At 33.6% G+C, this 20,100-nt stretch overlaps 3 protein-coding genes across 4 annotated transcripts; all 3 read right to left on the bottom strand.

The window, feature by feature from the left end:
* Positions 1 to 1,349: 1,349 nt before the first annotated feature.
* LOC11425376 (cilia- and flagella-associated protein 20) lies at positions 1,350 to 5,808 on the bottom strand. The gene is made up of 6 exons (XM_024771812.2): positions 5,658 to 5,808; positions 4,387 to 4,442; positions 4,247 to 4,278; positions 2,332 to 2,573; positions 1,829 to 2,065; positions 1,350 to 1,734 (listed from the first exon to the last, which is right to left on the bottom strand). Exons 2-6 carry the CDS (start codon positions 4,437 to 4,439, stop codon positions 1,729 to 1,731), a joined length of 570 nt encoding a protein of 189 aa, XP_024627580.1. The 5' UTR covers positions 4,440 to 4,442; positions 5,658 to 5,808; the 3' UTR covers positions 1,350 to 1,728.
* Positions 5,809 to 6,371: 563 nt separating this feature from the next.
* On the bottom strand, positions 6,372 to 12,255 carry LOC11420766 (ABC transporter C family member 8). Its single transcript, XM_003627917.3, has 12 exons — positions 12,057 to 12,255; positions 9,973 to 11,918; positions 9,554 to 9,874; positions 9,399 to 9,485; positions 8,731 to 9,327; positions 8,447 to 8,611; positions 8,074 to 8,368; positions 7,698 to 7,912; positions 7,273 to 7,578; positions 7,092 to 7,155; positions 6,681 to 6,920; positions 6,372 to 6,598 (listed from the first exon to the last, which is right to left on the bottom strand). The coding sequence occupies exons 1-12, from the start codon at positions 12,079 to 12,081 to the stop codon at positions 6,468 to 6,470; spliced, it is 4,392 nt and encodes a 1,463-aa protein (XP_003627965.1). The 5' UTR covers positions 12,082 to 12,255; the 3' UTR covers positions 6,372 to 6,467.
* Positions 12,256 to 14,116: 1,861 nt separating this feature from the next.
* On the bottom strand, positions 14,117 to 19,660 carry LOC11425026 (GPI mannosyltransferase 1). 2 transcript variants are annotated; one of them, XM_024773295.2, is made up of 5 exons: positions 19,092 to 19,660; positions 17,896 to 18,975; positions 16,407 to 16,589; positions 15,147 to 15,679; positions 14,117 to 14,686 (listed from the first exon to the last, which is right to left on the bottom strand). In XM_024773295.2, the coding sequence occupies exons 2-5, from the start codon at positions 18,164 to 18,166 to the stop codon at positions 14,372 to 14,374; spliced, it is 1,302 nt and encodes a 433-aa protein (XP_024629063.1). In that variant the 5' UTR covers positions 18,167 to 18,975; positions 19,092 to 19,660; the 3' UTR covers positions 14,117 to 14,371. The 2 variants fall into 2 exon arrangements, with proteins under 2 accessions (XP_024629063.1, XP_003627964.1); XM_003627916.4 differs by having other exon boundaries at positions 17,896 to 18,857.
* Between the last annotated feature and the right edge of the window lie 440 nt (positions 19,661 to 20,100).

Raw genomic sequence — 20,100 nt, 5'->3', positions numbered from 1 at the left:
AAATCTGAAATACTATTGCGCCACGTGGATTTGTGGGTCCCTCTTTTAGATCTCAGCAGCTGGCTCTCTTGGCTTAAAATGAAGATCCCATTTTCACAAGACTTTTTTGTTTTTTCTCTCAAAACACAAGTTAGATAAGCTTTGAAAATCACGTTCTCCATCTTCATTAGGAGTTTAAGACTACATACCCTACCATTTAATTTGACGCGTCACAAGATGATGGTGGATAGTGTTCATGTATCATGTGAGTTTGGTTTATTAACAAAAGTTTTTGAATGCCTCGTTTTGAATGTGATTTAACTATTATAAGGTGTGAGTTTGGTTTAATTGTTGGAATAATTGATTATAATGAATTAATTCAATACTTGACAAAAATAGAAGTAAATTGGGTATAAAATAGTTTTTATTTGGATAGATTTAAGGAAATGTGAAATTAACAAAAAATTTGAGTTTAAAAAATCAATTGTTGAGATATTTTTTTAAAAAATCAATTGTCGAGACAAAAGCTTCATTTTAACTTTAAATTAAAATCAATTATGAAGATAAAATTAATTTAATTTAAAAACATAGTGTTTGGTCTAACTTTTGTATGATTGAAAGGTGTTTTTTTTTGGGGAAGTTATTTATAATTTTTTTTAGGAGGTGTTATTTATAAGTTAAGTTTTTTTTAAGAGGCTAAAATGAAGTTTATATAACCACCAAACCAGAACAAAGTGTGCTTAGGAAGACATAAAGATCCTGTTTAGTTACAGCAGACTAAAAGAGAAGAGAAAAAATAAAAACAAAAGAGCAATTAAGTTACAGCAGAGAGACAGAACAAAGGATTTTGCCTCCACTGATCATAGTGGAAATCAAAGGAAACAAACTTCACCTTGAACCACCAAAAAAGTGTAAGTTAATGTTACTGGTTATACATTCCGAAGTAGGTGAATGTTACTGGTTATAGTGTTGGGAACCAGAATGGCAGTTCATGTTATAACCATGTTCATCAAACTTTGTTTCGATTGTTTACAGTACGATCTTTCAACAATATCATTTCGCAGACATCTCATTATAAGATCAATACTGAAAATAGGAGTGACGGTTACATAAAATTCTTTAAAAGTGAATATATTAAATTTGAACTTTGTACATTAAAGATAAAAAAAATCGTTCGGGGCACCAGTTCACCAGGTCTTAACAGCTTCAAAATGACATTGAAGATACGCGAAACTTCCCAAGGAATAGAAATTTGAAATGATTGGTATTTGGTACAAAATTGTACCTGCACTCTAATTATAGTTAATTGCAAATTTGACATAATCTTTTCTATTAAAAAAACTTGAATTGTGTCACTATTTCTTGTCAGGTAAGTGAATGGTTTCATCACTTTTTGTTTAGTTAAAAAGGAGCAATGATAGTTTACCCAACCCTCACCCCTACCTGAAATGAAAGACATCTATTCATGAATTTATTCTTCATGTTACAACACTATAATCGGGAATCAGAAACATATTCTCTAGCATTCAGAACACATCAACCCTCTTTCTTTGGTAAGACAACAAAAGCACAAATCAACAGTAAAATTTAGTTCAATGTTACAGAAAAGCATCAAAACACCCTAAAACTTAATCTGACTGAGGAAACAGAATAGAGAATACAGTTTTTAGTGCAAGGAAGCCAATGCACAACTACACATAACATTCAACCATCTCCTGGCTTCAATTCCATCCTCCCATGACATTTTCATTATTTCTGCATCATGAACAATACAAGGTGAAACCTGACATGCAATTGAGATGAAAAGATAAACAAACAGACAAGCTGTTCATATGCAGACATCTCATACCTGCATTGGAAGGTACAACTTGAACTCTGGTGGGAGTTCCTCTTCAGAGTAGAGACGATCAGAGAAGTATATCCTTCTCAAGCGACAGTTTGCATGGACCTGAACTCTTAGTGTCTCCACATAATTAGTCCCATATGCTTTCTTGGTAAAATCAGCCAGGTTAAACTGGATTTGATTCCAACCCTCATCCATTCTCAGTGGCATAGTGCAAATGTAGGGCTTTACTCTAGTGACAGCCTATGACATATAAATAATAAAACAAATCACTTGTAACGCGCATTGACAGCAATTTAGGTAGAAATAGCATCACTGTATTTGTGATTCTATATAAATAGTTTATTTCAGCAAGAAAGAATCATGCAAATGCGTTACTAGTCAGAAAATCAAAGTTCTCCATATGATTAGATGGAAGAAAGAACACCACAAAATATATATGAAAGAAATTAAACATCTGAAAGATTGGCAATCCTACAAGACACACAAACATGGGCAGACTTACACACTTGGAAATTAGAAGCTCGAAATCGTCGTCTGACATTCTTATCATCCAAAACTTGAATCTCAAATGTGAAGTACTTCTTTAGATTCTTCACAATCATAACCAAGAATGGAAGTTTTATACCAAGTGTGGCAGCTGGGTCAGCCGGGCACGTAATGTATGTGGACTGAATATTCGATCCAATTATTTCCAGTACATTAGATTGTATGTCTTCATCTTGTGGTCGCTTAATATGGCCATCGACAACTATAAAAAGAGTCCCCAAGACAAAATCGTAAGTTTAAAAAAATTGTTACTATCATCAAGCAAATCACAAGTATGTTAAGATAAACAATTAACTGTTAAGAGACAACTTCATTGCTCAAATATCACCAAGAAACGAAACTAAAGAATATACCAGTTAATGGAATCAGATCAAAACTTCATTGCTCAAATATCACCAAGAAACAAAACAAAAGAATATACCAGTTAATGGAATCAGATCAAAGCATTAGAAAAACTACCTAAACTATCATTTCTCTCATGTAGTCATGCTTCAAGGCCAAGTAAGCATATTACACAAACTGCGTCTAATATGAAAAAGAAATATCCTAGAGACAAGGAAAATGTATCCACAACCTAGACTTGTCCTACTAGAAAGTCAATTAAATGGATCAACTGATGCAATAGGGCTCCATCAAGAACTAACTTTTCAAAAATACTATTTACAATGAGTTCTTCTTAGTGGTTTTTCCTTAAGTTTTCTTTTGTCTTTCTTTCTCTACCCTTTTAAACCAAAATATTAGGTTCCATTTAATCCAGTTTATTTTGTCACTGGAGTCACAGCCACATGACATATAGCAAGTTTCTGCCGTCGTATCCTCTATAAGTTTTATTCCAACTTTCTCATAAATGTATCCATTCCTAATATAAGTTTCTCTTTTCCACTCATCAATATAAATTTCCATTTTGTATGAACTACAATATGAAGCATGGACTCTGACACAGACACCTGACACGTTGACACCGCTAATGTAAAATATATAGGACACCAACACCGCTACATATATGTTAATTTATTCAAAGACAGTTTAAAATGAAAATTAAAATACATATATAGACATCTAACTTGAGCAATTTATTCATGATAAAAAGTTCTACAGCAAGATATCATAGTATTTGATCTTTATTTATTTATCTACTATCGAAAAAGCTAAAAATGATATAATCAACTATAATGTCTATAACCCCTAATTGATCAATATTTCTAAAAACATATGTAACTCCTGTATCTCTGGTGTGCAGAAGCAAGAGAGAAAAAAAAAATTGTTTAGATATTTGTCTGAGTTGTTCGACACTGCTCATATGAGTGTTATATAGGTGTCGGACACCGGTCGTAGGAGTGTCGAAGTAAAGAAAAAAAACAATTATTCAGGACACCGGTTCGACACGTGTCGGACACCGCGACACGCCTAGTCCTAGAGGTGTCCGTGCTTCATAGGAACTACACCAAAAGCAATGGTGGTATTGTGAATCACATACTGAAACAGTAATATAGATGGCTTACAAAGCACAACATTTCTCAACGGATAGAAAGAGTATCTAAATAAATTGCATAAAGGGTAACTTCATATATTGATCTAAATACAGAATACATCAATTCCCGTTCCCAACACAAATGAGGGTCAAAATACCATATTTCATCCCTCAGTCACTCTTCAACAAATTTACACATCAGCCTTTCATAACATGGCCAAATGGACAGCGCAACACATAAGGCAGCAGCCTAACCATTTCAGAAGTACAACTAAACAAAACTTCAACAATGAGAATAAATAATCAAAGTAAAATGATTTCGGATCAATTCAATTCAGCATATCAAATTTCTAGCAAGCAGAAAAATTACTATCTAATGTCATTGCAAACAAAAAAACAATTACCTTCTTTGTCCCATATCTGCAAAGGTTTGCTCCTACAATAATAAAAAAAAATTGAAAACAAAATGCAAAATTTCAGCACCTTAATCACAACAAACATATGAAACTGAAATATGAAATAAACAAGCCAACCACATCATTACCCGAGGCTGTATAATATGGAAAGAAATCCAGACTGGAATGTGTTCTTGAACATTTTCTGCAATGAACAAAGGTACATCAAATATAAAAAAAATCAGTACTATTAACGAAAAAATGACATGTTTTGGAAATTTTAGTTTACTATGAAGGGTTAGTAGTGAGGGGAGACCTACATCGTACCAACAGAATACAAAAAGAAACCATAATTCATTAATGAAACTTTCACTATTATCCATCATATAGTACATCTAAAGAAATGATATCATTAAATATTCCATTGCATAGTTTCATCCCAATTTTGCCACACTATTCTTTAGTGATAAGAAAAGCCAAGTTCTTTTATCGCACAATTGCCACAGTTTTTTTATAAAAAAAAAAAGAAGTTATATCGTGGCATGAAACTATTTAATATTAAATGCTACCATCCACCATATAGTAATAGTGCTGAAGGGTAACGATGCTGCATAATTTAGACAACAGAGGCAATTTTTATAACATATTTGGACAACATAACATAATCAGCAAATAGACCCTTAAAAATCTACGAGAAATCATTACCATACATAGAAAAATAAACAAGTATGTGAATAAAACATGAGAAAAACAACCACACGCACAAAGGTAACCCTTAAATCATAAACAAGCAATGCCTATTTATAACCATTGTTGTTGTTGATCATGGATAGCGGATTGTTCAAATTTCGCTACACAATAGTGCTATAGTGTCACTATAGCAGCTATTTGATAGTATATCACTGTTGTAGCTGCTGCTATTAAACAACACTGATTATAACACTATAACATTGGGCTATGCCGTGTTTGTTTGCACTTCTTATTCGGATTTGAATAAGTCATTGTAATACATGGTCTTGTTCTACTTGGCAGATAAAGTAGTTTTTCATTTTAATACAACATTTATACTATTTTTCCTGTTTCAACTCCTGAGGTTAGACACACTCTATGTGGTTGTTCTAACTTTTCCTGTGGTCACATAATAAACATTGCACAAAGACAGACACGTCCGGTAATACAACAACAACAACCAAGGCTTATCCGACTAATAAGTGGGGTCAGATATATGGATGAAAAGACGCAGTAATGTTCTATCGTATCTCTATATCTTTCTTAATAATTTCTCTAATTCAAAATTAGGGTTTAGTGCAATTCAGAGAGAGAGAGAGAGGGAAAAATCACATACAAAGAGAGAGAGAGAGGGAAAAATCACATACAAAGAGAGAGAGAGAGAGAGAGAGAGAGAGAGAGAGAGTCTTACGATGATGAGCGTCCGGAAGAACAGCAACGGACGCGAGAGAGGGGAATCAGCGAAAGAGGGACTTGTTAGTTTACGCTTCGTTCGGTTTCAAAGAGAAGTAAATACTCTTTTGTTTTTAATTGTAGATAGACGAAATGACAAAGCTATTATAAACTCACACACAAGTGGAGGTACGAGGTTCGAACCTCGATCATGGCATCAGACCTAACAATTTTGGCATTTTGCCGGTTGAGCTAGGACTTCTGGATAGGAAGTAAATATTCTTATAAATATAAAAAATTATTTTTAGTCTATACAAAAGAAATCAATATGAAAAAATTATTTATTTAGTCTATATAAAAATGAAACTAAGTTGTAAACATGACAGTAACTTTTGTTTGGTCAACCTAACGCATACTACATTTTGGTATTCATAACTTTTTAATGACAAGTAGACTATTATTATTTCAAGCTCAAATTTGAAAAGAATATTAACACAAAGATGAGAGTAGTAGACAATTATATTATGCAGCAAAATAATTTTGATTGAATTTGGTGAGAGGAATCTCCACAATACCTGCTTCAGGTTTAATAGATTATTATAAATAGACAGATATATTAGGGAGAGCATCTAAAATGAAATATCTACAATTATACATATATAAATAATTTCAAGAGTCTCGTGAGCTTAGCTCAGTTGGTAAGGATATTATATTATATATGCAAAGGCCGGAGTTTGAACCTTGGATTCCCCACTATATGCTCATAAAATGGGATGTGAACCATTTTCCTTCAATTTATTACAATCTTTATTTTGCATTAAGACATTATTCATTGATGCTTCTTGCTAATATATGGAAGGGAATTCTTCCTGCAGCTAGACCAATATTCAGCTACCAGCTTAGAGAATGAAGAGTTGGTATCCATTAGCTTTGAAGGCTCATCATATTCCACCAGTTTCCCTTTAAAAACCAGCCAAAAATTACGAGGGAATGGATAGTACTAGGTAATAAAAGCGCGAAGAAGAATAAGGAATTAACATACCATAAGATAGAACCATGACCATGTCACTGTCTATTACAGTTGGAACTCTGTGAGCAACAGTTATAACTGTGCATTCTTCAAATTCTTGTCTAATTATTCTTTGTAGAATCGCATCTGTGGCTGAATCAATGGATGCAGTAGCTTCATCCAAAACAAGAATTCTGTTCCTTTTAAGTAGAACTCTTCCGAGGCAAAATAATTGGCGTTGTCCCAAGCTCCAATTTCCACCTTCATCACTCACTGCATAACTTATTAGAATTAGACTTTCTTAGCTTATATATTGCTTGCAAAATCACATATTGAACAATAGAAAGGAGAATACGTAGCTTCGATGAGTATATTTATATAGTTTTGTTAATGGTGAAAGTGAAAGAGTAAGTTGTATGCAATAGATTGTTGCCAAAGATTTACCAGAAGAGTCCAAGAGACTTGGTAGCTTGCTGATTGTTTCCTTAAGCTGACATTTCTCTACAGCCTAAACATACAAATCAAATATATAATCAAACCGGTTCTTATTGAATGGTTCATGTAAATTTTAACTACATCCAATGCATACATATTTTTCTACCATTTGTAAAGTTAGCTCATTCACCTTCCATATTTCATCATCTGAGTACAGGCCTAGAGGGTCCAGGTTTGTTCTAATGCTGCCCTTGAAAAGAGTTGGTTCTTGAGGGATTATGCTTAGCTTCATTCTCAAATCCTTCAATCCCATTGAGCAAATGTTTATCCCATCAATAAGAATATCACCTCTTGAAGGCTCAACTAAGCGAAACAAAGCACTAATCAGTGTACTTTTTCCACTTCCGGTCCTTCCAACAACTCCGACCCTACTTCCTCCTTTAAATGTACAAGTGATTCCCTTAAGGACTAATGGAGCATTAGGACGATATCGAACCTGAAACCAATGTACAAAAAACAGCTATCATACCAAAAAAATTTGGCTAGTTGTCACGAATAAAATAGGCAACAATATTGAAAACTAAGGAGGAAAAGAAGACTTAGATGCAACATTACCTCTAACCCTTGAAGATCAATCTTGCCCTTGGAAGGCCATGAAGATGGCGGCCGGTTATTATCCACAATGGCAGGAGGCTCAGCTGGTATGTGAATGAATTGCTTGATTCTTTCAACAGAGATGATATAATTTGATAAGTTGGAAAACCATCTAGTCCAAAATATTTGGGCTCCATTCAAGGTAAGAGCATAAGAAAGAGACAATCCCACGCGGCCTGCGCAGAACAGGAGAATTTCCAACAGTTTTTGGTAATGTAATTAATTTGTACATGTGTGTATAAATATCCTAGAGGAAGTAGAAATGTATCTAATAATTTGAAAATGTGCTTATATTTAGGGAGTTTTTCCGTAAGGGCCAAAAGTAATTATGCATTACCTGGGGATAGATATCTTTGAGGAAGTAGAATGAGTAGCAAAGCTGCAGTGATGACAGTCAAATTTAGAAGTGCTTCAATCCTTAAAACTAACCATTCCATTGCCACATTGGAATGAAAGAACAATGAAGCATCTGTATCCACAAGTTTTAAGTAGTTTTTGAAAAATCTGTCTACCATGTTGAATGCTCGTACGGTAACCACTCCAAGTGATGTCTCGGCTGCAAAATTCATGACTGGAGCTTTGGTGGTTCCGTTGATCCGTATTAGTTCCCTTGCAGTGGCTTGATAATATTTCTTTAAGGAAAAAAGAAAGAAAGATGATTAAGAAGTTCCTAGCTGAATGGAACAGCCAAAGCCTGAATAAGGAAAAACCTGAATGAATATTAATGCAACCATTGCAGGAACAGCAACAATGAGAACTTGCCATGTGACTGAAGCAATCACAAAAATCATCACCAAAACTTCAATTGCCACAATTGCTACACAGGTGAGGGAATAAGGTATATCAAAGTCCAAAATACTCAAATCTGATGAAGCCTGCATTAGAGAGAAAATATTGGTAAAATTATGGAGGTTAGTTATATAGTGCTGAAGGAAAGGAACAGAAGAATAATACATAGATTTATTTTCCCTTATTAGGAATGAAAATATCTTACTCTAGTTAAAATTCTTCCTACAGGAGTTGAATCAAAGAAAAGCATTGGAGCATTGAAGATAGATGTAGTGAAGCTTGAGAAGAAAGCCGTCGAAGCTTTTAATCCCAAAAGTGCAGCAAAGTAAGACCTTACATATACAAAAGAAGTACTAGAAATAGAGAGTAATGCATAAACTCCAATCAAGGTGGTATCAGTTACTTTTGGAATTTCAATGGCTGTAGCAAGCCAAAAGTTCGATGAAGTCTGCAAAGCCAAAAAACAACATTGTCCTAATATGACCAAACACGACATCAATGTCCCATTGGAATAATTAATATAATCCCAAAGTGGCTTCCATCCAACATTACCAATCACTTTTTCTTCCTCTTGTGTAAGCTGAGCACCAATTGAACCCTGGATGCTAGAAATCTCTCCTTCGCTTTGATTTTTCGTGAGATAAAAACCATGAGAGTCTTGAGGATTAGACAAAACCTCACTATTTTGATTCAAATCGTTAATTGTGACTTTATGAGCACTCACAAGTAGTTCAAAGGCTGTTCCAGATTTTAGGAGATTCTCATAACTACCTGATTGAATAACTTTTCCATCCTCCATTACCTAGAATTTGAGTTCATCATATTAGTTACATTCAGATGTAATATAATAGACATCCAAATGAAATACTTTACCAAGATAGTATCGACTTCCGAGAGAAACTCCACTTGATGAGTAACTAGAATGACTGTTTTGTCTCTTAAAGCAGTCATGACACAGTCCTGTAATGTTGTAGATGCAGTTAGTTTGATACACCGAAACGAGGACAATATTAGTAATATTTACTTACATTGAATAGTATTGCAGCTGTATGAGCATCAACTGCACTGAAAGGATCATCAAGAAGATAGATATCAGCATCATTGTAGACTGCTCTAGCTAGTTGAATCCTTTGCTTTTGTCCTCCACTCATGTTAATCCCTCTCTCACCTATTTCTGTAAGATCACCGTGGCTAAAATCATCGATATCCTTATCTAAAGCACAAGCTTTAATTGCTTTCTCATATCTTGTTTTGTCCATTTCCTTGCCAAATAGTATATTATCTTGAACTGTTCCACTTTGTATCCAAGAAGATTGAGAGACATAGGCTAGTGTGCCACCTACATAAACCTGTTTTCCAATATAGTAAAGCTTCAGATACAAATGCAATGTTTATTCATATGAATTTGGCATGATAAAAACCTAAATATGTTCTATTAGTAACTTACAGTTCCTGAAATCTTAGGGATCTCTCCAAGTATTGCATACAAAAGAGATGATTTTCCAGATCCAACTGGTCCACAAACTGCAATTTTCTGTCTCCATTTTATCTCTAAATTAACATCTTTTAAGGCTGGAGACATAGATTCATGATCCCAAATGAAGTTTCCATCTTGAATTTGTAAAGCATTAACTGAACACTGGTTTAAGTTTTTTTCACTCTCATTATTGTTAAGGTCTTCATCAAGAAAAAAGTTATTAAGACGATCGAATGAAACCTTAGCTTGAATCATATTGGATAGAGCCTCTGGGATAGTTCTAACAGGTTCTCCCATGTTCCTTAATGTTGCAAGAACTGTGAAAATGGTTTCAGCATTCAATGGTGCACTTTTAGTGACAGAACATGCAAGGAAAACAACAGCAGAAACCATTGCAGGAGATATCCAATAAAGAAATGAACCAGAAGCTTTCAGGATCTGTGCCTTAGACAACCATACAAACTCTTTATCGCGCAGCGACTCGACTAAGTTCTTGAATTTTTCTTCCCATGATTGTAACTTAATGATCTTCATACTATTTAGAATCTCTGAAGTTGTTCGAAGACGTTCGTCCTGTGCAATCATAAACTGTGACTGACAATTTTGTAGGATCCTTGCAAATGGTATATTGAAAAGTCCACATATAAGAAGAGGCACTAAACCAGGAAGAGCACCAATACCAACAACAATAAAGAGAACACTGGTGGAAAGAAAAAGTTGCAATGCAGAAGTCCATGTTATATGAAACCACCATGGAAATTCTCCCATTCTATAAGAATCAACTGCAATGTAATTCACAATTTCTCCGACCGAGTGTCTTTTCCTTGCCGAGCTAGAAAGCTTTAGCTGCTTTTGATAAACTGCTACCATTAGAGCTGATCTCATTTTCATACCTGACCTCCTTGAGTTAAAAAACCAATGTCTTTGAGATACCGACTCAAAGACTTTAGTGACAACCAAAAAACCAACTATGGAAAGACCTTGTTTGAGATCTTCCTCAGTTCTATTTGAGTAGTTAACAAAAGCATAGAGTATTAGAGGTGAAACTACAACAGCTATAGTTCTGATTAATGCATAAAATGCTATTAATATGTTTTCTTTTAGGTATGATCTAACTATAGACCAAAGAACCAAACTCTTTGTATTGTTCTTAGTCCTCTCTCTAACAAGTGATTCCCAAGCATGAACAAATTTTTTATAAGCCATGTTTGCTTCATCTTCAGAAACAAGGGAAGGAATGTCTTCAAGAGCTAGTGGCTTTGAGTAACCTAAACTGAGTAATGAATTAACCCAAGAGAAAATCAACTTGCTAAGAAAAGTAGCATGACCTAATTCAGTTTGTGCAGTTTCATTTTTTTGAGCTAATAGTGGCTCAGATAAACATTCTTGAACTCTATTATCTCTTATGTGACCAAGATTTTTGAAGGCACAATATAGAAGAAGGAAATATACAAGCCACTGTACAATATCAAAAGTTTCAATGACATGATTTTTTAACAGAATTTCAATGTTGAGAGATGAAACCAATATACAAGAAGAAAGCCACCATATAGAGTTTAATATTCTAACCAATTTGATTCTTTGAACAATCAATGAAACAGCAAAAGAAATCCAAATGAATCCTTTGATAATGCAAACTACCAAATTCAGTTCCTCAGAGTTATCAGTTTTAGCTATAAGATTCCATAAGCCAAAACTGAAAAATGCAATGCTAATAAGTGCACAACAGATTGAGACAATAAGGAAATTCCAGCATTTTCTTTGGCTTTCATTTGTACAACTTTTTCTGATTAAAGTGATAAGCAAAGATGTGTAGTAGACACAGAGAAAGAGTATGTTGATTGTGTCTACTAAGCTTCTTTGAGAACATAAAGAATTTAAATCAAACTTCTTAAGACAAGTCCATGAAATTTCACCTGCATATTAAATTAATAAAATACTAAATTAATAAAAGGTTGAATAGTTGTGACATACATAATTCAAATGGTGCAAAAAAACATGGAACTATTACATAAGTTACATGATACTAAAGAGTGAAAAAGAAGCAAAGTTACCAATTGAAATCCAAAAGTTAGCCATTTTTGGAGCTTGAATTTGAATGATTTGTGTTAACTCCTCACCTCAGCATAACAGACTCAAGAGCAGTGATTATTACCTAGAGTTGTGAACCACATATTATAACAAAACAGTCTCCTATTTATTATGAAGGTGCTAGCTCATGTTAGCGAGGATGATCATAAAATGATCATTAGTGTCGCTTTAATTAATAATTTTTTTCCTTTTTCAATTTTTTTAAAAAAGTCTCCTATTTATTAACATACGAGATTAGAATAATTGTTACGAGTTCATATATTACTACTTAAAACTATGTTTGGATTGATGGATTGAAGTATAATTAAATGTAACAGTATAACGTTCCTTTGATTATGAATTAGAACATGATAAATCTATTCCATCACATTCCACCACTTGCACCCATTTTTTCCACAAATTAATTTGGGAGGTATGGAATGACATATTAATTTAATTTTAGAATTATTAAAATACTATTATATCCTTATTTATTGTCTTCTACTCTTCATATTCTCACACCTATCAGTACCTCCATCCATTGTCACCTTCCATCTCTATCTTTATAGTTATAGTAGGTGCATATATAATGTTGTTAATTAATGCTATATATAAAATGAGAATGACAATTGACAAGCTTTTCCTTTCCTTTTTTTTTCTTTTTATTTTGTTTTTCATATCTTAAATTTATCATTGTAATAAAAGATAATATGTTTTAATTCTAAATAATAGTATTTTTTTTAATAAGAGTAGATTTAGAATAAAAAAAGTACAACAGAATGAGAATATTATTTCATACCATTAGAAAATACTCTTAACAAAAAAGGATGAAAATTTTACTCTATTCCGCTCAGTTTCACATTAGTATTGTATTAAAGGACAAACATTTTTTTGTAAGTAGTCTTATAATTCGGGATAGAAGAAGTACCATTTTACGTTCAGACAAAACATACCGACTGCATGCCTCGTACCATTTTAGAAAAACAAGCTACTACTCAAACAAAACCAAAAATAGTTGGAAAGACAAATATTGCCTCAACAGTTCCATTGTATTTTTCAAATATTACAACATCTTTCCTTCCTGCTATACTATCAGAGGTTGTTGGCTCTAATATGTGGTTGCTTTCATTTTTTTTGTCAGGATTTGAAGTCTAAACTTTCTAATGTTGTTGAAGACAGCACATGCAACAAAATCAAGATGATGAAGTACAATTTTCTTTGACACTGTATCTAACTGCCATAAAAAAAACACTACTACAGCAGTTCTTAAAGTGGTTTCTATGTAGAGAATGATATCCACCAGATAATTTTTTATGTTAGTTTCTGCAATAAAAAACACTCTGGCAGAAATTTGACTTGAAAGATCTAAAGTTGAGTTGCACGGGTAAAGTAGAAGGCGTTCGGGGACACCTATCCAGTTACAATGTGATAATATAAACTTGATCTCCATAGATGAACAATGAAAAGCTTGAATAAGAGAAAACATTTATTCACAAATTTGAATTGTACGTTGTGACCAATCACTTATTTATACTATCCATAGTTTTACAATCCTAATCATGGTTAATTATCAATCCTAACTAACTTGTACAACTGTTCATAACAAACAGGTAACTAACTAGTCAGTGACTTGCAATACAAGCAACTTCCTATTCTCTCTCAATTCCACAATTAACATGAAAAACAAGCTACTGGAAAAGAATCCAATACACAAAATCAAGAAGATGAACACACAGAAAAGTTCAAGAATGAGGCTTTTTGTGAATGCTAGAACCATAGTTTTTCCAAGTTACAACAAACATCAATCGGTCAATTTCGAGCCTTATCAAATGTGCATCCTACATAACACATAATGGGCAATATGCACGTCTGGTTTAACGGTAACTGTCGCATGATAACGTCGGGACTGAATATGATATCGAATTAAACTAACTTCAATTTGATAATTAACAATTTGTCAAATGTAGTCATGAAAATAATTAGTTAAGAGTTTCTTGAAAGATCTTGAGTTCAATTCTACAAGTGGAAATAAAGAACAAAGAGCTAAGAAAGCAATCAAAATAAACTCATTGCTTAAGATTATGCATTGCAACAAAAAGAAAGACATTCAGGTTCAGGGTTACAAAACAATCATAATATTCACCCACTGTTCACTTTAAGAAAACAGCACAAGTTTCACCATGATTATCAGTTGCTGTATTCTTGACCATGAATTGTTAACCTTCCAAAATTGAAGCGTGTCAAGGGCGATGCATAGCAATGGTGAGGATGAAAATTGAAACTCATTCACGAATCAAGGTCATTCAAGCTTAGTTATGTGTTTGGGGTCGGTATTCTCTAAAGCTTTGAAAACAGAAGAACAATTATGTTGACAAATAATCATGACAAGGATGAATATGTTGGCTGCAAGAAACAGTAAGCCTGCCGCCCAAAGCTGTAAAAAGACATTTTTACCCTTGAACTCAAGAAGGTAGCCCCACAATAACCAATGGGTTTGAGCTCCGATCCACAAAAGAATGCAAGACAATCCACCCCATTTAAGCTTCATTTTACTCCATGGGAGTATTAGAGGCAATAAGCAGAAGAACCAAACAAAGTATTGTGCAGTAATCACCTGCAAGATAAGCAGAAATCAGATGCGTAGTCCAATAATTTTCTACTCAAATATGAGGAAGTGTGTTGATTAACTAGATTTAAAGGACCATCGCCATAAAGGGTTCCAATAGAGACACAATGTATCGATATTGAAAATTTAGACTGATATACATATTAGAATTAGAGACTGTAATTATTCTGCACTCCCTTTGTTTCTTTTTCGTTGTCGTTTTATGGTTATTTCAGACACATTCTGAATTTTGTTACTCTTGATGGAAACCTATGTGTTTTTTCTATAATACCCTTATTTATTATCTTATTCAACTAATTTCTCTATTTTGCAGTAAATAGTTAAGGGTGTTATTCACAAAACAATAATTAATGTTGTAATCAACTTTAAAACGACAACTAAATAGGAACAAAATTCTACTACAAAATCAATAATTAAAAAGGAATGGAGGTAATATTACTTAACAAACCTTATTGAAGGCCACAAATGATACAGTCTGCACAAATAGGCAAAATGGCAAATCCCGTGCAAAGCTGAAAATCAGAACAAGCTGAACGAAAAACTGTGGCAAAAAGGAGACAAGCTTTTCCACCACTGAAATATCATTCCCATAATGAAGATATATGTGATAGAAATAGATGGAGAAGTTGTGCCTTGGATCTGTACGAGTAAGATGATACAGTAGCGCCTCGTGTAGGAATTCCCATCCATATAAGCAGTAGAACAGGCCAGTGCATACGAGGAAAACCAATCCTGAGACCAGTCCAAACATCATCCTGTTCCATGTGAATAAGCTTTTCAAGAAATTAAGTGGAGTGAACAAGCCATTCCTGTCTTCGGGTCTCTCTTTCTGAAAAGTACTCCAGTTCCGTAGGACGGGTTTCTGACCAGATGGGAAGAAGTTCGGATCAAGAACCAGGATTATAGGAATAGAATAAATTATAGGATAAATCCTGAAATGGACAACAAGTCCATACCAAAAAGCTGACTGTAACACATTACCTGCAAACCAGGGGGGAATAAGAAGGAAAAAGGAGGAAAAAGAACAACATAACAAGATATATGCAAGCATCTAACATTTTACACAACCTTTCTTTGGTGTGTCAACCAAACAAGACTAAACAATCAAATGAAAGGCTCAAACTTAATCTTCTCAAATTGGTATTAAAATTAAAAAAGAAAACTGAGAGAGAAGTAAAAGGCATTCTGCTCTACCCCTTACTCAAACAAAATACTTATGTCATATACTGGAAAATTTATCTTGGTATCGTTCCTTTTTCTTTAAGGATACCAAAGCTGCTTATAGTTAAGGGCACTGGTACCCTCATGAAACAAAGGGTATCAAATGATCCTCTTAAATTATATCTTAAATTATACTATGGCTTTTCAGATTTTAAATGCTTGGTAAATGGGAAAAAAACAGGTCATAACATTTCAACATCTCAATTTTCAGTGGTGAATGCTTGTAAAAAAATACTGAAAAATGGAAAGATGAAAGTTATTTTGGCTAAATTCTTCACACTTATTAAAGAATGCAAAATCTATTTTTGGATAGTGCTATTTTGTGACGTTAAACTGTGTTTTGCAGAAAAGACCACCAACTGCTCATAAGTACTAGTACATTTTCAGGACATATAAAAGACTATAGATTACAATGCGACAAACTGAACATTGCTATAACAAGCTAACAGCATCATCAATTTAATCCAATACAGAAGCAGAACCATACCTTTCATAAGACAGACAATGATCCACAATAGCATGGCAGAAACAACGGGTTCACAGTTCCCACGTGTCCCAATGGTGAATGTAAATGGATTCAAAAGCCATGCCATGACAGAGTAGTTGCAGAGGTTTTCAGGAACCTTCTGCAGCTTTAGAATATAATAGATAAAATATCCCACAAGTATATCTGCATTTAAGAAACAATAAACATTTGCTTAGGTGTAACAAATGGAAGACCATTCAGCATATTCATTGCCTAGCAACACAATAATTAAGGGCCCGTTTACTTTGTGAAAACATATTCTATTTTCTAAAATTTGTGTTAATTTTACTTGTTCAGATGTAAGAGACTTTTAATGTGAATGATTATATGCATTTCCGGAAACAATGAAAATGTCAAAAAAACTGTTTTCATTATTTCTCCATCACAATGATTCACTTCAATAATTCTCATCAAAGGTAAAATGAACACACATTTTTTAAAATGAAAACACAAAATGTTTTCACAAAGTAAACGGACCCTAAAATTTATTGCAGAGGGACAAAATGGTCACTTACATCAACCCAAAACAGACATTCCTCAATATTGTATGTCTCACACTTACAAAACTTTGTCTTTTGTAACTTTGACTACAAGATGTAGCGATATTTTCTACTTTCTTTTTCTTTATTTTGGTTTTGATAGAAAGAACATTCATATCTCAGAACTATAAAAGGCCAAATTGATCATAACCAAAAAAGTGTGTATGCATTAATCATATACAAGGATTTGTCTCGCCTACAAGTGTGTATGCATTCATCAATGATCCTCTCACCAATAACCCATTACATTGGACTCGAATATGAATATTCTCCAGGAGAGCTCTGTCCAACCCCTCTTTGGCCTTTCTATCTCTCTCCAAATTCCTCTCTTTCTCTCTATCATCTTGCCTCTCTATCTCCTGATATCCTAATAATCCGTCACAACTCCTCACCTTCTTTTACTCTAAAGTACATCGCTCATCTAGGAGAAGCCAAATTCTATATAAAAGAATAAGCTCTCGCAAACTAACACATGGAATGCATTTTGATAACCAGATTAATTGAGCACTTAATGAATAACTGGTTGTCACATAAGTCCTTATGTATAAGGTATGATCCAGTTTGGATATGCAACTAAATTAAGTGCTTGTAACATGAACATTTGTCATATAGAAGCTCTTATGTATAACCTATTTCTTCAACAAAATATATATAAATAAAAAACAACTGAAGCTATTAGGCAATTGGTCCATGTCAAAGAGAATCGACAAAATTTTGTCGAGGCCTAACACAACCCTCACATTTTACCTGAGCTTTGGGTATGCATAGCAAGGCTAAAATAAAAAATAGAAAGTAAAAAAAATAGAATTTAAGTAAGTTGTTTTATTGTCCTGAAAAATTTACGAAAATAGCACTTATTGAAAAAAGGTAAAATGAGTGAATAAATTAAAGAAAGAAAGAAAGATAGATACCTGCAGAAGAGAAGAGAAACTTTCCCCAAGAGTGATGAATGAAATGATTAGGAAGAAGAAGAAAAGCGAGGAGAGGAGAATAACGATAAGTGGTTCTTTGATAAGGAGAATAACCAGAAGCAACAAGAGAAGACGCATCAGAAAACACAATGTAATCAACGTCAGTGTATCTAACTTCCATGTGTGCATCTTGCCATTCTCCGTAGAGGATCAGAATCACGCGGAAAATTGCAGAGAATGTAAGAAGTGAACGAATATCTAACCATGCCATTGGTGACTGTTTCGTCGCCGGTGGTGGCAGAAGGATCTGAGAAGTTTTTGACGGCGGAGGATACAATCCGGTTAACTGAGCAACTACCGAACAAACCCAATAAAAAATTATACATTAAGTGCTCAAAAGAAACAACAATCAGACGTGAAAGCTTGTTTGGGTCTGAGTTGAGAAATTGATTCTGGAAGCAAAACTAATCCTAGCTTTCACGTCTGGCCAAAATCAATTCTTGGATGCAATTGGGATTTCTCGAATTTTGTTGTTTCTTTTGTTGCAGAAATCTCTATTTCTTAAGGTTAGAGAAGAAAGGTTATTGGGCTGGGTCCCATTTGTTTAATAATTAATAAAAAAAAATAAAAAATATTTGTACAACCACTTTTTAACAACTTTTGAAACAACTTAATACATCATTTAGTTATTTAACTTTATTCTTTTTTTTAGTATGGTCCCTAACTAAAAAAACGTCTCAAATTAGTCTCTTACGTTTTCTTCCGTTACCTCTTTTGGTCCTTTTATGGTCCACCATATGTCTTATTAATTTTTTGAACATTAACCATTTGATTTTTTCTCTAAAAGAGGACCGTGGGATCTATTATACTTTACGGTGAACCACTCACACCTAATCATCTTCATGTTCTCTCTTCATCTTCTTTATCCCTTTGTTATTTCACCTTCGACATCTTCAGAATACCTTTCATCAAAAACCCAGAAGAAAGAAAAAAAACACAAAATTGATTCAGATCAAAATAATACAAATCAATTGTATGAATCGAGGAAGGAGAAACTTAGTGATGTTACAACGCACGTTCCTGAAACCATTGAAGAACCAGGTTATTCTTATAGTAATCTGAGTTCATTTGGCAGCTGTAGTGTTATACGTGACAGTGCAAATAATTCTTTTAAAAATATGTTAGCAGATCCTTACTTTGAAGACGACGATTCCCTTCGCTAGCGATGCAGAATATGTTGAAGATTTGGATGAAATTCAAAGTGATATGTTTGCTGGTCCTTGCCAAAGTGATGAAGATACCCTTTGCTTTGATGTAGAATCACTAGATGTTTACTAAAATAAAAATTCGACGTTTTTCTTTTTGTTAGGTATTTACTAATTTTTCAACAAAAAAAAAAAAAAAGGTGTTGATTTTTTGGATTGCTCCTTTGTTACTAATTTTTCTCTCTCTTTTCTTCATGTTCTTCGTACTCTCTTTTTTTCATGTTCTTCATATCTTCAACCAAAAAATCAAGAAAAAAAAAGAAAAATCATTGACATAACAACCAGAACAATCCCTGACCATTTAATTAGTTGTGATTCCGTGAATTAAAGACAGAAAAACTCATGGCTTAACGATTACACCAAATCTCATCAAATTCACTACAACCAAATCTCAACAATTACCCTTTCCACTCAGCAAAACTCGCACCACTCCCAAATCCTCTTATTTTTTCTGTTCTCATCGTCTCCACTCTCACTTTAACCCTTTTCTCAATTTTCAATTTTCTTGGTCCAAAGTAATATTTGAGTTATTTAAAAAATAATATTGCTTGAATAAAAAATTGATCCCCAAATATATATACATATACATGTTGAGATCTATTTTGGTCATTTGCGTACCTAAAAGCAATTTTGACACACTGTATCCAAACAACATTTTATATACAAATCACTTCTTTTGTAAAGATATCCAAACATAAAACACTGAACTAGCTTTACATCAAAATTGAAATTAGTACCAATGATTTGAACTAATCCATCAATCTATTGTTAGATTCAAATCTATGTTTCTTAATAACATGGTATGGGGAGGAAGAAGACCCAAACTGTTTTCATTGAGGGGTTGTTTAAATAGTGTTTGATCATGTGAAATGTTTTAATAGTTAACTAACATCGTTGGAATAAAATAAAATGATTTGGAGTAACTCAAAAGAGTTACACT

Source organism: Medicago truncatula, chromosome 8 (genome assembly GCF_003473485.1).
Source record: "Medicago truncatula cultivar Jemalong A17 chromosome 8, MtrunA17r5.0-ANR, whole genome shotgun sequence".
Classification (NCBI taxonomy): domain Eukaryota; kingdom Viridiplantae; phylum Streptophyta; class Magnoliopsida; order Fabales; family Fabaceae; genus Medicago; species Medicago truncatula.
The sequence above is the reverse complement of the archived record's forward strand: the minus strand, read 5'-3'. Positions and strand labels throughout refer to the sequence as shown.